The following is a 14,631-nucleotide window of genomic DNA, read 5'->3' as shown; positions in this document are numbered from 1 at the left end:
GCTTTGCCTCTGGGGATCTGAATTTTCGGGGTTTGTGGCAGCGCCGAGCTCACGGGGCACGTCTGTAGTGAGCGCTGCCTCGAGAGCTCTGACTACAAGTCGTGTAATTCGACATGTAAGAGCCTCGTGGTACTGAGGTGGATTGAACAGAAGCATAAAACGAATCAGCTTGATATTTTTAACCATTTTAACCCCGATAGGTGAGATTTCCAAATGTGAAGCGCTAATGCATCAGGAAACCCCCCACCACTGGCGTCAAGTGGTTACTGGTAACTGTAGAATTCTCAAAGTAGTTTGATTTCTTCTTTTCTTTCTTTTTTTTTTTTTTTTTTAAATGCATTTAGCTCTGGCTTCAAAAATGATCCAGAGGCACCAGGAGCGGTGCAAACAGCAGCTGCTCATCCTCCAGCAGAGCCCAGTGTGGCAAAGCAAGCACCCGTTTCCAGCTCTCCCAGCAGAGAGGAGGCGTCGGCGGGGCAGACAGAGCCCTCCGAGTCCCGTCGGGACGGAGCAGCGAGGGAACCTCCCCCGGGACTGGCAGAAACATCTACGGAGAAGGTGGACGCTGGAGTTGAAGTGACTGTGACGTCCGTCAAACCCACTGCTGCCGAATCATCTCAAGCGAGGTCAGAAGCGATGCTGCTGCCGCCGTCCAGTGCTGAGAAAGAAGATCATCCTGAACCGGCGTTGTTTGAACCTGCTGTTGTATCCGCATCGGAGAAGGATGTTGAAGAGCAGGATGAAGCGTTCTCTGCTGCTGCCCTTGAGCCAGCAGGAGGATTGTCCGCCGCGGGCCAGGGTGAAGATGTCCCGCCGGTGGGTTTGGCAGCGGGGGAGCCGACAGGAGCCGGCCCTGAGGCGCTGCCCCCCGAGCCCAACGCGCCTTCGCTGGAGACGGCCTCGGCTGTCGGCACACAAACAAACAAGTTGGGTGCGCCTGAAAAAAATACTATTTCTGTTGCTGTGAAAACTGAACAAGAAATATCTGTAATTCCGATAACAGAGAAGAAACCTGTGCTTAAAACTGGAGCGGCCATGGAGAAGCAACTGGATGTGGCTGGAGCAGACGCAGCGGTGAAAGCGGCAGAGCCTGTGCTCACAGTTGGAAGAGCTGCAGAGGAGAACCCTGAAGAGCTTTTGGTCAAAACCGAGGCAGAAACTGAGAAGAAACTTGACAAATCTGTGACCAAGGCTGGGACTGCTATGGAAAATGCTCCAAATGCTGTCAGCGAGAACAACGAGGGAGGTTTAACCAAAGCTCATCAAAGTAAAGGAACAGGACCAGCAAAAACCGATGAAACGCTCAAAGCGGTGACATTAAACTCGTCTCTGTCCATCAAAGACTCTTCCTGTGTTGGCAAAACGATTTTAAAGGCGGTAGTGTATCTGCCAGATATATCAAAGTCCAGGTGTCCAGTGTGGAGAAACCAGCCTTGCCTCTGGAAAGGAGGGCAGCAGAAAGCTCCCTCGAAGCCGGAGACCCGAAGCCAGACCACGATGGCGAGGAAAACGGCATCGAAAGAAGAGGCTCATCCGCGGCCCGGCGGCAGCAGATGCAGAGTGAGCAGGAGTTGTGTTGTGGCTGGAAAGGGAGGAAATGGGAGGAATTCATCGCAGCAAGAGAAGGAATGTAGGGCTGGTTCCAAACTGGCCCAAGAGGGGGAGAGTAGAATCTCCAGCGTGAAGAAAGACGCCGGCAGCACTAAGGTGAGGAGGGCAGGAAGGCTGTTCAATCCCTAATAATGTCATTGTCACTTAAAGAATGAATCCTGTCTGCGTTTACTAACATAAAGATATGTAAATTCTTTTGGGTTTAGGTCAGTCTGATAAGGGTGACTTGCAAACCGTCTAATCAGACTGTCCTTGCAGCTTCAGACGTTTTGAACCTGCACAATTAGTTGAGTCGCTTTAACACTCATCTCAAGACTATTGGATAAAGTGTCCTTTAGCTGAACGTTGCTCATTATATGCTAAAATGAATATGTAACCCATATGCAAATGTGTAACTGATTGGCTCTTCAGGTGTGAACGTAATGATAAGATTTTGTATACAACGGCTGTTCCTTTTCTTACTGGCTTTGTTCCAGCATCCAGACTTGCACAACTCTGTAATAAACAATATCTCACCTCCGTCTGCTAAATTGGGCTCGTTTGCATGCACACCACGTAAAGAACCTGCTTTGGGGACAACAGCTGCGTGCTGCTCGCAGGTGTTGAGCATGGGACAAGGAGATGATGTTCACCCTTCCATAAACCTCTCAACTGGTTTGGGCCAACGGACCAGTTGGAATAACGAACTGGGGGGCAACCAGTTGCTTTTGGTTGCCGCGTGTGCAACGCAAGCCTGTGACTGGTTTGGAAACACCGCTAGGAAAAAATGCAGGAAGGTATTTTTGAAGCGAGTCTTTATTGAGCGTGGTAACTTCATGTTCTTGGATTTGCTCAGAATGGGAACGAATAAGTTGTTCTGTCCTTTTGTGAGCTGTTATTTGCTTTGTCAAGCCCCGCACAGGCGCTGGCGCTGAACAGAGGCTGCGAAGCGAGATGTGACCCGTGGCTGGTTGCCTGGATGCTGCGCTGCCCTGGCTCTGTTTGCCCAGCCTGTCAGCAGAAGCAGCAATCTGGACAACTTAAAAAGTTCATTACAGGAAAAAACAGCTGCTTTTGTTTTATTATTTTTTTTTCTTTTGTGGACAGGTAGTTGACTTAACAGATTTCATGTCTTTTGTCTTAATTTTGCAGGTTTCCATTGCTGGCAATACGAAAACTGCAAAAGGTGGCACCAGCAGCAGCGCAAAACAGAAGGAGGTGAGGCTGGAACCGCAGCTTAGCTTGGAATACGGATTGTCCTGGATGTGTGTGTGTGTTTTAGGAACCTTTAGCGTCCTTCACCAGGGAATTTTTCGTATTTCTGGACCGTGAATTTTAAATCATTATAACCAGGCTCAAACACATCTTGATTAATCAAAATAGGAGCCATTACAATCAATGCAGTTTTGCCAGTAAGAAATAAGTTTGTTTATTCCAGTAGCGCAAAAGTCCATGTGTCAGGATTGGGCAAACTCTTGGAAAGCGTTTTCTGCATCCTTTGTGGAAGCGTTTTCCCCGCAAAAAAGTTGCTGAGATTACTTTTTCTGCTGGAGGACGAGTTTTAGTATTTCTTAGCTGCAGTCTTTGCTCTCTAGCACAGGAAAGTTCATCTTGGCCTTAAAGTTTGACTTTGACAAGAGTTTTTTCACTCTTCTTGTATCAGATACCAACCAGTGTTTGATGGTAGGAGGGAATATTTTGAAAAAAAACTTCAGGATAGTTCACTGAAGAAACGGAGTGCATAATTTGGGGTAGAGTGGATATTTGGATGCATTTTACTGTCTAAAATTAATTTATTGGTTGATTTCAAGTACCCATCTTGCCCACCTTACCCCGCGGTCCCGACGCGGTGCCAGACGCTCCAGGAGCCGGACGGTGTAGCCAGCGGGACACAGAATCATTTTGCTGGATCGAAACATCTAAATAGTCTCCCGTTTCGTAGCAGCGGATAATTAGGGAAGAGATGGAGGTATTGACACAGGATAATGGGATTTTCGAAGGATGCTCTGGAGGCTTTCAGATGTTCACTCGTCTCCTGCAAGTGATTGCAAAAATACACGTGGAGTTTGCGGGGCCTTGACCTGGTTCTTTTAACAGACATACATTTTGTCTGTTCATCTGCTGTTTTTTTGAAAACACTTTGGGTTTCTGCATTAAATGTGCTTACTTAACACAAATTCTGGTAATGAAAACCCTGAGACTGAAGGCCTGGCAGTTGTTTTTCTACCCTCAAGTTGCTTTTCCTTTTTGCCCCCACCTTGTGCTGGCTTCAGCGCGTGGATATTTTTCATTCGGCACCCTGTGGTTGGAGGTGTTTGTCACTGGATGAACGTTAAACCTGGTTTTATTCCCGTTTTTACCCTCCCTAGGAAGAGAAGCTGTTTCCGTTTAACCTGGATGAATTCGTGACAGTGGACGAGGTTGTGGAGGAGACGGAACCTCCGGTTAGGCCCCGGCGAAACCCACCCCGGGCAAAGAGGAAAGACGCTGCCAAACCCAGGCCGAACTGTGAGCCCGGTTCCAAGAGGAGGAAAGGGAAGAGCTCCGTGGGCCGCGCCGCGGAACGTCAGCCCTCCTTCGTCACGCTGGATGAAACCGAGGAGGAGGAGGAGGAGGAGGAGGTGACGGCGCGGCTCATGGCCGTGGCCAATTTGGACGCGCTCAGCGAGCTGCAGGGCCTGGTGGTGGTGGACGAGGTGATGGAGGAGGAGGAACCTCTCTTGGAAGCCGTGAAGGACCCGCAGGCGCTCGTCACCTTGGATGAGCTGTCGGATCAGGACGAGCTGGGTTCCCAGAAGGACGTCCTCAGGTCGGTTTTTGAGGAGCCGGATTTAAAAGCCGAACCCTTGGTGACCGTGGATGAGATCGGGGAGGTGGAGGAGCTGCCGCTGAGCGAGCCCGTGGGCCTGGGCGTGGAGGACGCGCTGAAGCACAAGGAGGATGAGAAGGGGGATCCTGCAGACGGTTCCTCGCAGGTGCCCGACGATCCCAGCGCTTTGGTGACGGTGGATGAGATCCAGGAGGACGCGGACAACAACCCTCTGGTGACTCTGGATGAAGTCAACGAAGACGAAGATGATTTTCTGGCCGATTTCAATCGTCTGAAAGAAGAACTGAACTTTGTGACGGTCGATGAAGTCGGAGAGGAGGACAAGGAAGAAGAAAATCCTTTCCCGGGGAAAAATCTGGCCAGTGGGGAAGAGGATGAAGATGATGTGGCTGTGGCAGGACCAGAAGAAATGGGAGTTCTGCAAGATACGAGGCCAGAAGTTGTTCCTGCAAACTCAAAGTCAAGAGGTAAGGAAGCTCTCCTGGTTTCTAGAAAAATAGTAGAAAATATAAAATGTAAAATAAGATGCTTGCGCTCAGTGCCAAACGCACGGAGATCCTTGTTGCAAACAGAGGGAACTGGGAAATCCCAAAGCTTTGGCAAAGTTAATGAAAGAGATGCTGGGGGAAAACCAACAAACAAAAACCCCCACAAAACCAAAACCAAACCAAAGGAAAAACACCAGCAAAAAAACCAAAAATCAAACCAAACAAAAAAACCCAACAAACCACAAACCCCTCTGCTCCCCAAAAACCCCCGAAAAAACCACAAAAAGCCCAAACAGAAAAAACAGACTGAGAGTGACCAGCGGCCTGAAGGTGGGATATTTTAGTAATTTATTTTACAGCGCATCTTTCTTTTGATCTAAGATGAAGCGGCATGTGGATTTAAAGTGTTCATTTGATGTTCATGATGACTAAAATTGGGGGAAATAGTTTCTTTTCTCGCCTTTATCGCAAGGCCTGGTAAACCACCCAACGCTGGGCAAGTTACTTGTAGTTACAGGGCAGAACTTCGTTAAAACAGGTGAGTAAATTGAAATAGAAACAAAGATGTAACGGGAAAAAAATGTAGAACATGGTACCGTGGAATTAGCAAAGGGTTAAGAAAGTTTAACACAGAGCCAAGCAGGGAGATATGGATATACGTATGTTTTATATAGATATACATATATTTTTATATCGCTATATATATCTGTATATAGACCTATATATCTCTCTCTATATAAAAAAACGGAAGGGCTTTGGCCAAAAAAAAAGGTAAGGGGAAAGGGTTTAGTTGTCTGTATACACCCCCCCAAAATATGTAAATATTACCGATTTTATTTGATCTTGTTAGTGTTAGAGAATATAAGCTTGCCCATGATTAACAGAAGTACTGAAAATTCAGAATATTTTCTATTAGCAGGATAGCTGTAAAAAGGTCTGGTAAAATACCCGAGCCCTTGAGTTGGTTTCTGGTCTGCCTGGTGGTGACAAATGAATCCAAAGAGATGTGATGCACAACCAGTAAGTGATTTTAGTTGCTCTCTGTGTAGGAAAACTCTCAGGCAGAAGAGCTGGACTTAGGGAAGGACTAATTGCTCCTGAGCTTGAGCCGCGGAACGAGATAACGGGGAAGGAGAGGTTAAAACAGGTAAAATTGTGTTACTCCAGTCTAAAAATCGGAATTCAGCAGCAAAACATCAATCAGTTTGTTGGTGGCCTCAGATTCTTGGAATATAGAATTAGAAAGAAACCGGATTATTTTTGATGAGTGACTCTGGCTGACTGGAGAGTCCAAACCCCAGCACTCGGTTCGTTGTGTGACGCAGGGGACGCTGTTAAACAACAGCAGCGAAACAAAGTTCTTTTTTCCTAAAATTTACAAATACAGGCCGATTTATTTCTAATTAGCACGGCGCAGCGCGATATCTGCCCACTGTTCTAATCCCTTTCAGAGTTTTATTGCCAACTTTTGGTGTATAGAAATGCAGGAACTGCTTACGTAGTTTTAAAGATGTGTATATATATATTTTTTTTTCCTACAAAACTATTGATAACACTTGAACTCTCAAAGGAGTTGCTGGGAAAACACGGCCGCTCCCTGAAGGCCTGCGAAATATTGAATGCGGCAGAAAATTCTGTGTAGCAAAGGGTCAAACGTGGCAAATGAGTCGCAAATAAAATATTTGTGGAGGTCGCTGCAGTGAGACCGGCACGGCCGTCCCAGGAACAGCTCTTGTTTTCCCGTCATTTTTAAGATATTTTAAAAAACTCTGCAGTGCCGTGTCCAAAAACGTGCGTTTATCAGATTCCCTGGTTTGCTGCAGCTGTGTTTTGTATCTTGCAGATAGAAAATTTCACATCTTGCAGATAGAAAACGACCAAAAAGTCAGTTTGGCAGCCAGAAAACTGACGCTGATTTAGTGTTTTCTATTTCCTCAGCAGTCACAGGCCCCTGTCACTGGGTGAGCGCCTGATAATTAATATTTTGCCGTATGTCCTGGAAAAGTTCTGTGTGGTGATTGTGTATGTGGGTTTGGGAGCAAAACTCGGGGTGTTTTCTGGGCACAGATCACACATTATCGGTGTACGGAGCACGGTGGCTTTTGGGCAACACTTTTATGAAACCTGTGCTGGTTTTATAGCACAATCTTGTCGCGGGTTGAGGAATAATACGGTATTTTGTCACCATCTGCCTTTATTTCTGCAGAAATTCACGGCCACGCAGAAGGTTGAGGATAACGGCGGGGACGAGCGGAGTTCGAGGTGATGATGCGAGGCAAGGAGGAGGATTCTTTCAGTGAATTAAACTTTGGGGTCCAGTCAATTTTGTGTATTTTGTTATGGCCGAATTTGTAGTTTTGTTTCAGAAACGAACATTCATGTTGTATAAATTTTGAGCCCAATATAGACTGAAAAAAAAAAAATCATCAACGCGGGAGAGACTTTTACAGGTGTCGACATGAAATAAATGTTCTTACTGTATAGTTAACACGGGGGGTGCTTTTGGTGTGATTTGTCGCGTTTTGCTGGCGCTGGGCCGCACTGGGGGCCCTGGGCTGTGGTTGTGACGGGGCAGAGCTCCCCGGCCGCGCTCCCCGGCTTCTGTGTTCGTTTTGGGTTGTTTTCCCCGGTTTGTTCTGGTCTGCAGGTCAAAGCCTCTGGAGCTCTCAGCACTTTGCCGTCTGCTCCGGAACGTTGCGAAGCCGCGTTCTCTGCCTGCCGGGTCACATCGCAGCCTGGACCGTCCCCCGTTTCCCTTTGCTTTCTACATTTTACATTTATTTAAAAGACTTTTTAAAAACCCTCCGTTGTCTCTGCGCTCCTCCGGACTGCGGGGAGTTGCCTTGGACTGAATTCTGTTCCTGGAGCAGTAACGACGTGTCCGAGGAAAACAAGCGGCTTTGCGGGGACGTTACAAGTCGTCCCCATGCCGGAGCTGCTACAAAAATCTTCAGAGCCGCGACGGGGAAAACGCCAAAATCGCCTGAAGTCGTGGGACACATTCCCCGCCGTGGGACCCATTCCGTGGGGGCAGATGATCCACGGGGTCCCTCAGGCCGCGAAGCTTCAGGAGCCGGGACGTGCGTGAACTTCATGGGTTGGATTTGGGAATGATCCACAGCCAGAAAACATCTTTATTTCCAGCCCGTGCCCTGAGTGCGCAGGGGACAGAGCCTCAGCTGAGGCTCCCGAAATGACGTCGCTTTGGGCAGTCGTGAGCAGAACTTCCTAAACTGCGGATTCTTTTGGATTGGGCTTTTTTTTTTTTTTTTTTTGCTTTTCTCTTTTTTTCTTCTTTCTCAGTCCCTTGTGCTGTGGGTGAACTTGGTGAACTGGATGCACGGGAGGGATTTGGAGCAGCAAATCCTTGGTGATTCAGGGAGCGGACACGCGTGTCCTCCCTGTGGGCCCCCGAAGCTCTTTAACCGCATGATTGCTCCCGCTTGGTTGTGCACTCGCTTGGTAGCAATTCATATATGAGATAATTGAAAACCCCCGGCTGAAATAACGGGCTACAAAGTGGATTTTAGTGCAGAGAGCAGCTCTGTCTGTGCAGAGAGCAAGAGAATTTGTGGGGTGCGGCATGGTGGAAACAGTTGAGCTCCATCCTCCTGGTGTTCCCCTCTCCCTGCCTCACCTCCCCTTCTTGCACCCCCCTTCCCTGAATAAATTTGGGGGTAACCGCCTTCCTCACCGAGCTCCTTTAGTGAAAAACCAGCTTTTCCTAGAGAGATGCTGAGAAACCACCCGAGTTGTGAGCAGCTGAGTTTTAAAGGCTCCGAAGATTTTTGGCAGATTTTTGGGGGGATTGCTTGGCCCTCCCTGGGTACCCCAGCAGCAGGAGCTGGGGTGCTGGGGGGGGTGAGGGTGGCAGCTCAGGAGGGTTGTCTGAAGCTGAAGCCCCAATGATGCTCCAGAGCACCCGCGGGGGATCCAGCAGCATCTGTGGGTCTGGGGGGCAGCGAGACCTGTGGATGGGGACACGGTTCCTGGGGGACATCAAGACCTGTGGATGGGGACACGGTTCCTGGGGGACATCAAGACCCGTGGATGGGGACACGGTTCCTGGGGGACATCAAGACCCGTGGATGGGGACACGGTTCCTGGGGGACATCAAGACCCGTGGATGGGGACACGGTTCCTGGGGGACATCAAGACCCGTGGATGGGGACACGGTTCCTGGGGGACGTTGAGACCCATGGATGGGGACATGGTTGGTAAATCCTCCTGCTCCGCATCCTCTCCATGACTCCCTGGACCTGGTTCTTCCCGTTGAGACGCTGGAACGTCTCGGATAAATCCAGGTAAGAGCTGCTGCGGCCCCGGGAAAAGGTGCAGGAGCCGTGGGGCAGCTGAACTGGGGATTTTGAGGAAAAAAACCATCCTGTCCCCCCAGGGTGATGTGGAAAAAAACCAAAAAAAAACCCAAAAAAAAGACATTTAGGAAAAATGAGGTAAAAAAAAAACCCAAACAGAACTACAGAATGAGCCGTTACTCGTTTTCTGAACGTTGCTCCCCAAAACGTATGGCGCTCTGCTTCAGTTCATCCTGTGACAAATGGTGCTGCAAATTAATTTGATTTTAGAGCTGGTGGTAATTAGAACGGCCCCGTGTGCCCTGTCCCCTCGGCTCCTGCAGCGCCTGCCTGCAAACGCGGTGGTTGAGGTAAAATCCACAGAGTTTTTCCAGCACTTTCTCCTCTGCCCTTGCAGGTTTTTCCTGCAGCCAGGCGGCTGCGCTGCCGGAATTTATTATTTAAGGGTCTTGCAAAGAAAAAACAGGTTGAGACTGTGGGGTCTGCGGGTGTCTCGGTGCAGCGTGCTGGGGACGTGGATGCTCCTGCTGAGCGATGGGTCAAGGGACAAAACATTTGTGCTGAATGTCCAAGGGGAGCGAAGGGGACCGAGCCGTGGGGGGAACGGGGACCCCGGGGGGAGTCCTTTTAATCTCGCCCGTAATTACCCTTCACCCATCATTATATTTCGCCCAAATGTGATTATGCTGTTGCTTCTGTGGAGTTTTGGCAGGAGGAGCGGGAAATGGGTTTAGATCGAGCCAAATGGGGTGAACGGCAGCGATGGGGCGAGTGCGGGGCTGGGGGGTCCTGGCAGGGACAGAGCTCGCCGGGCGCTGCTGGGAAACCCAGGGCAAAAATAACCTCCCCGAAATAGCCGGGGCCGCGGGTGTCCCCACCTGTCACCGCGGTGTCCCCACCTGTCACCGCGGTGTCCCCACCTGTCACCGCGCGGCTGTGCCAAAGCTGAGCTGGGGAAACTGAGGCAGGGCGAGGAGCATTGGGGCAGGGCCCCCAGCTCTGGGGGGACCCCCGCTCTGTGCCGGGGGGGTAGGGGTCACTGTGCGCGGCTCAGCTCCCCAAACCCCCGTTCTCCCGCCCCGGAGGTGACATCGTCCCTCGGTGTCACGGGGAGGGGCTGGGGCTGCACCCAGGGGGGTCCCCGGGGTGTAGGTGACGGGGGGGACCCCAGCTGGGGTCGGGGGTGGGTGACGGGGGGACCCCGGTTGGGCTGGGGGGGTGGGTGACAGAGGGGGTGGGTGACGGGGGGACCCGGGTTGGGTTGGGTTGGGTTGGGGGGTTCCTCCGTCCTGCCGCAGCCCCCACCGCGGGAAGCGAGCAAAGGGAAGAGCACCTCCCGGCCGGCCGTGCCCCCCCGCGGGGAGCAGAGCCCCTTTCCCCGCCCTATTTGGGCTGTTCAGACCGCCCCCCCCCCCCGCCCTTGCCAGCGGGGGTGCCGCCCCCAGCCCCCCATTTCCCTCCCCCTGGGGGTGTCTCCCCGCCCCGGGGCCGTTCCCCTTTAAGGGAGGCGGGCCCGGGGGGGGCCGGGGAGCGCTCGGGCCGGGCGATGCTCCGCGTCTTCATCCTCCGCGCCGAAAATGTCCGCACGGCGGACGCGGACATCAGCGACGCGTACTGCTCCGCCAGCCTCGCAGGTGGGCGGGGGGGCCGCGCCGGGCTCTGGCGCGGCGGCGGGGGGGGGTCCTGCATCTCTGCCCCCGCTCCGCGCGTCTCTGTGTGATGTGCCCCCCCATATGATATCCCCCCCCCATATGATATCCCCCCCCCATATGATATTCCCCCCCCCTCCATATGCTATTCCCCCCCCCATGATATTTCCCTGCCCCCTCTATACGATGTTCCCCCCCATATGATGTCCCCCCCATATGCATTGGCTCTACGCCCCCCCCCGCCGCGGGGAGTGGGTGCCTGGGACCCCCCCGTCCCTCCCTTTCCTCCCGCCCCGCCCCCTCCTTCCCGGGGGGGGACATTGCTGAGCGGTGACACCAGCAGCAGCCCGGGCTATTTCTGGTCTCTGCTCCGCTCCCGGGGGACGGCGGGGGGGACACTGGATGCCGTGTCCCCTCCCTGTGCCCCCCCGGGGGTGAAGGGGGTGGGACTGTCCCACGGGCGCGTGTTGGGGACCCGCCGGACACCCCCCGCCCCGCTGCGTGCACCCCAAAACCCCCGCCCCCCCGGCCGTGTCCTGCTGCGCTTTGATTTTTCTCCCCCCCCATTCAGCCGTTTCTCTGGGCGGGGGCGGGGGGCTGTGCTGGGCCCCCCTGTCCCCTGGCTGGTGACATGACTGTGGGGGAACCAGCCTGTGACCTCCTGGGACCCAGCCTGGGTCCCCAATCCCCCCCAAGGGGTGACAAGAGACACGAGGCAGCGGGTGACGTGTCGCAGCCGCTTCGCAGCGTCCTTGGGGTGAAAAAGCAGCTTTTTGGGGCTGAGGCGGCCGCGGTGACCATGTGTCAGCACTTGTGCGCTCGCGCCTGCGTGTCCCGCGGCCGCGCCTGGCCCTGCACATGGGGGCGTTCCTGGGGTCCCTGTCCCCGTGTCCCCTGTCCCCGTGTCCCCGTGTCCCGTGTGTGCTCGCGGCCGTGGGAAGCCCCTCACCCACGGGGCCTGAGCAGCAGCTTCTCTGGGGACAGTGACAAAGGGAAGGGGGTGGCACTGGGGACGTGTCCCCCCAGCCACTGGTGTCAGCTGGGAGCGTGGGGGGCTCAGAACCCCCCAACAGCAGGACCCTCCTCATGCTGATGTGTCCCCAGTGCTGTGACATCCCTGGGTCTGTGCACCCCCCCTCCGATGCTCTGTGTCCCTGGGATGTCACCCCTGGGGTCCTGGTGCTCAGTGTCACCAGGGTCCTGTGTGTGTCACCAGGGTCCTGTGCCTGTCCCACTGCTCCGGCATCCCCAGTGGTGTCCCTGCGGTCACAGCACCCCAGGTGCTCCGTCACATCCAGCCACCTTTTGTACCCCTGGGGCTCGCAGCATCCCCGAGTCCCGGTGATGTGACATCCCCAAATCCCGGTAATTTAATTCACCGTCCCCGGCATTTGCAGCATCTCCAGGTCCTGATGATTTATTTACCACTCCAGGAACCAGCAGCATCCCCGGATCGCAGTGCTTTGAGATCCTTGGGGCTCACAGCATCCCTGGATCCCGGTGCTCTGAGATCCTCGGGGCTCACAGCATCCCTGGATCCCGGTGCTCTGAGATCCTCAGAGCTCACAGCATCCCTGGATCCCGGTGCTCTGAGATCCTCAGAGCTCACAGCGTCCCTGGATCCCGGTGCTCTGAGATCCTCGGGGCTCACAGCATCCCTGGATCCCAGTGCTCTGAGATCCTCAGAGCTCACAGCATCCCTGGATCCCGGTGCTCTGAGATCCTCGGGGCTCACAGCATCCCTGGATCCCGGTGCTCTGAGATCCTCAGGGCTCACAGCATCCCTGGATCCCGGTGCTCTGAGATCCTCAGAGCTCACAGCATCCCTGGATCCCGGTGCTCTGAGATCCTCAGGGCTCACAGCATCCCTGGATCCCGGTGCTCTGAGATCCTCAGAGCTCACAGCATCCCTGGATCCCGGTGCTCTGAGATCCTCAGGGCTCACAGCATCCCTGGATCCCGGTGCTCTGAGATCCTCAGGGCTCACAGCATCCCTGGATCCCGGTGCTCTGAGATCCTCGGGGCTCACAGCATCCCTGGATCCCGGTGCTCTGAGATCCTCGGGGCTCACAGCATCCCTGGATCCTGGTGATATTTGTCATCTCCAGGGCCTGCAACAACTGCTGATTTGCCATCCTGGGACTTACATGATCCCCAGATCCTGACAATTTATTTGCCATCCCTGGTGTTTGCAGTATCCCTGGCTCCTGATGATTTAATTTGCCACTTCTGGGGCTTGCAGCAGCCTGGGATCCTGGTGCTCAGGAATCTTTGGAGCCTGCAGTGTCTCCAGGTCCTGGCGATTTATCTATCATCCCCAGGTCTTGCAGCATCCCTGGATCCCAGTACTTGGGCATCCTTGAGGTTTGTGACATTACTGGGTCCTGACGATTTAATTTATCATTTCTGGGCCTCACAGCATCTCCAGATCCTGGTGCTCAGGAGTCTTTGGAGCCTGCAGCATCCCCAGGTCCTGGTGATTTATTTACCGTCCCCAGATCTTGCAGCATCCCTGGATCCCAGTGCTTGGGCATCCTTGAGGTTTGTGGCATTGCTGGGTCCTGACGATTTAATTTACCATTTCTGGGGCTCAGAGCATCCCTGGATCCTGGTCCTTGGGCATCCTCAAAGGCTGCAGCATCCCTGGATTCTGGTCCTTTGGCATCCTCAAGGTTTGCAGCGTCCCTGGGTACCGATGAATTAATTCACCCTTTCTGGGGCTCGCAGCATCTCCAGATCCTGGTGCTTGGGAATCCTTGGAGCCTGCAGCATCCCTGGATGCCAGTGATTTATTTACCATCCCTGGGGTTCGCAGCAGCCCCAGATCCCAGTGCTCTGGCATCCCCAGTGTTTGCAGCATCCCTGGCTCCTGATGAATTAATTTACCATTTCTGGGCCTCACAGCATCTTCCAGATCCTGGTCCTTGAGCATCCTCAAGGTTTGCAGCATCCCTGGATTCTGGTCCTTTGGCATCCTCGAGATTTGCAGTGTCCCTGGGTACCGATGGTTTAATTTACCATTTCTGGGGCTCAGAGCATCCCTGGATCCTGGTCCTTGGGCATCCTCGAGGTTTGCAGCATCCCCGGCTCCTGATGACTTAATTTACCATTTCTGGGGCTCGCAGCATCCTGGATCCTGCAACCTCTGTAGCCACCGCTCCGAGGCGCTCCCTGTCCCCTCCTGTCCCCTCCTGTCCCTTCCTCCGCCCCCCGGGGAGGGCCAGGACAGGGGGAGGTGGCGATGGGGTGGCCGGATCCTGCCCTGGACTAACTAAACCCGGCTTAGCCTCCCTGGCTCCATCTCCCAGCCATGCTGCGGTGTTTGCTCCAACGAGCCACCCACCTCCCCAACTTGGAGAAAGGGGACAAACAAAGTGACCCGGTGGCCAGCTTGACGTTCCGAGGTGAGGGGACGCTCCAAATCTGGGATGGGGTGGGCAGGATTATTTGATTTTGCCAGAATTTCAGCCGGTTTTTGCAGCCGCCCCTCTAGCAAAGCCCGGCTCCGGCGGGGCGACCGGCCAGGACATACGTCCTGGCCGGTCGCCCCGCCGGAGCCGGGCTTTGCTAAGCTCTATCCTTATCCTAAACCCTCTTTCTCCGTGATTTTGGGGTGCGCAGGGTCGTGGGGTACAGTGAGAAATGGGATTTTTCCCGGGGATGTGGGAGGACGGTGATTTAGCGCTGTCCCAGCATCCAAGAGCGATGGGGTGAACCCCGACATAAAGCAGGACCCTTGGGTGCTCTCAGTCGCGCTC

The 14,631-nt window shown here is 53.6% G+C and overlaps 2 protein-coding genes across 10 annotated transcripts in view; both read left to right on the top strand.

Annotated features, from left to right (window-relative positions):
* The window catches only part of ZNF638 (zinc finger protein 638), a 63,138-nt gene extending 55,742 nt beyond the window's left edge, over positions 1–7,396 (top strand). For 4 of the 5 annotated variants that reach the window (XM_065634398.1, XM_065634396.1, XM_065634397.1 and 1 more), the window contains exons 31-35: positions 345–1,707; positions 2,743–2,808; positions 3,960–4,887; positions 5,958–6,055; positions 7,115–7,396. In XM_065634398.1, the coding sequence (XP_065490470.1) occupies positions 345–1,707; positions 2,743–2,808; positions 3,960–4,887; positions 5,958–6,055; positions 7,115–7,174 (2,515 nt within the window). In that variant the 3' untranslated portion in view covers positions 7,175–7,396. The remainder of the gene's footprint in view (positions 1–344; positions 1,708–2,742; positions 2,809–3,959; positions 4,888–5,957; positions 6,056–7,114) is intronic. The other variant, XM_065634399.1, reaches the window with a different exon arrangement.
* A 3,283-nt stretch (positions 7,397–10,679) lies between these two features.
* The window catches only part of DYSF (dysferlin), a 103,091-nt gene continuing 99,139 nt past the window's right edge, over positions 10,680–14,631 (top strand). For 3 of the 5 annotated variants that reach the window (XM_065633496.1, XM_065633493.1, XM_065633498.1), the window contains exon 1: positions 14,169–14,277. In XM_065633496.1, coding sequence (XP_065489568.1) covers positions 14,184–14,277 — 94 coding nt within the window. In that variant the 5' untranslated portion in view covers positions 14,169–14,183. Of the gene's footprint in view, positions 10,859–14,168; positions 14,278–14,631 lie in introns of those variants that run through there. The other 2 variants (XM_065633497.1, XM_065633495.1) reach the window with 1 other exon arrangement.

Source organism: Caloenas nicobarica, chromosome 4 (genome assembly GCF_036013445.1).
Source record: "Caloenas nicobarica isolate bCalNic1 chromosome 4, bCalNic1.hap1, whole genome shotgun sequence".
Lineage (NCBI taxonomy): Eukaryota > Metazoa > Chordata > Aves > Columbiformes > Columbidae > Caloenas > Caloenas nicobarica.
This window is presented reverse-complemented; position numbering and strand designations above follow the sequence as displayed.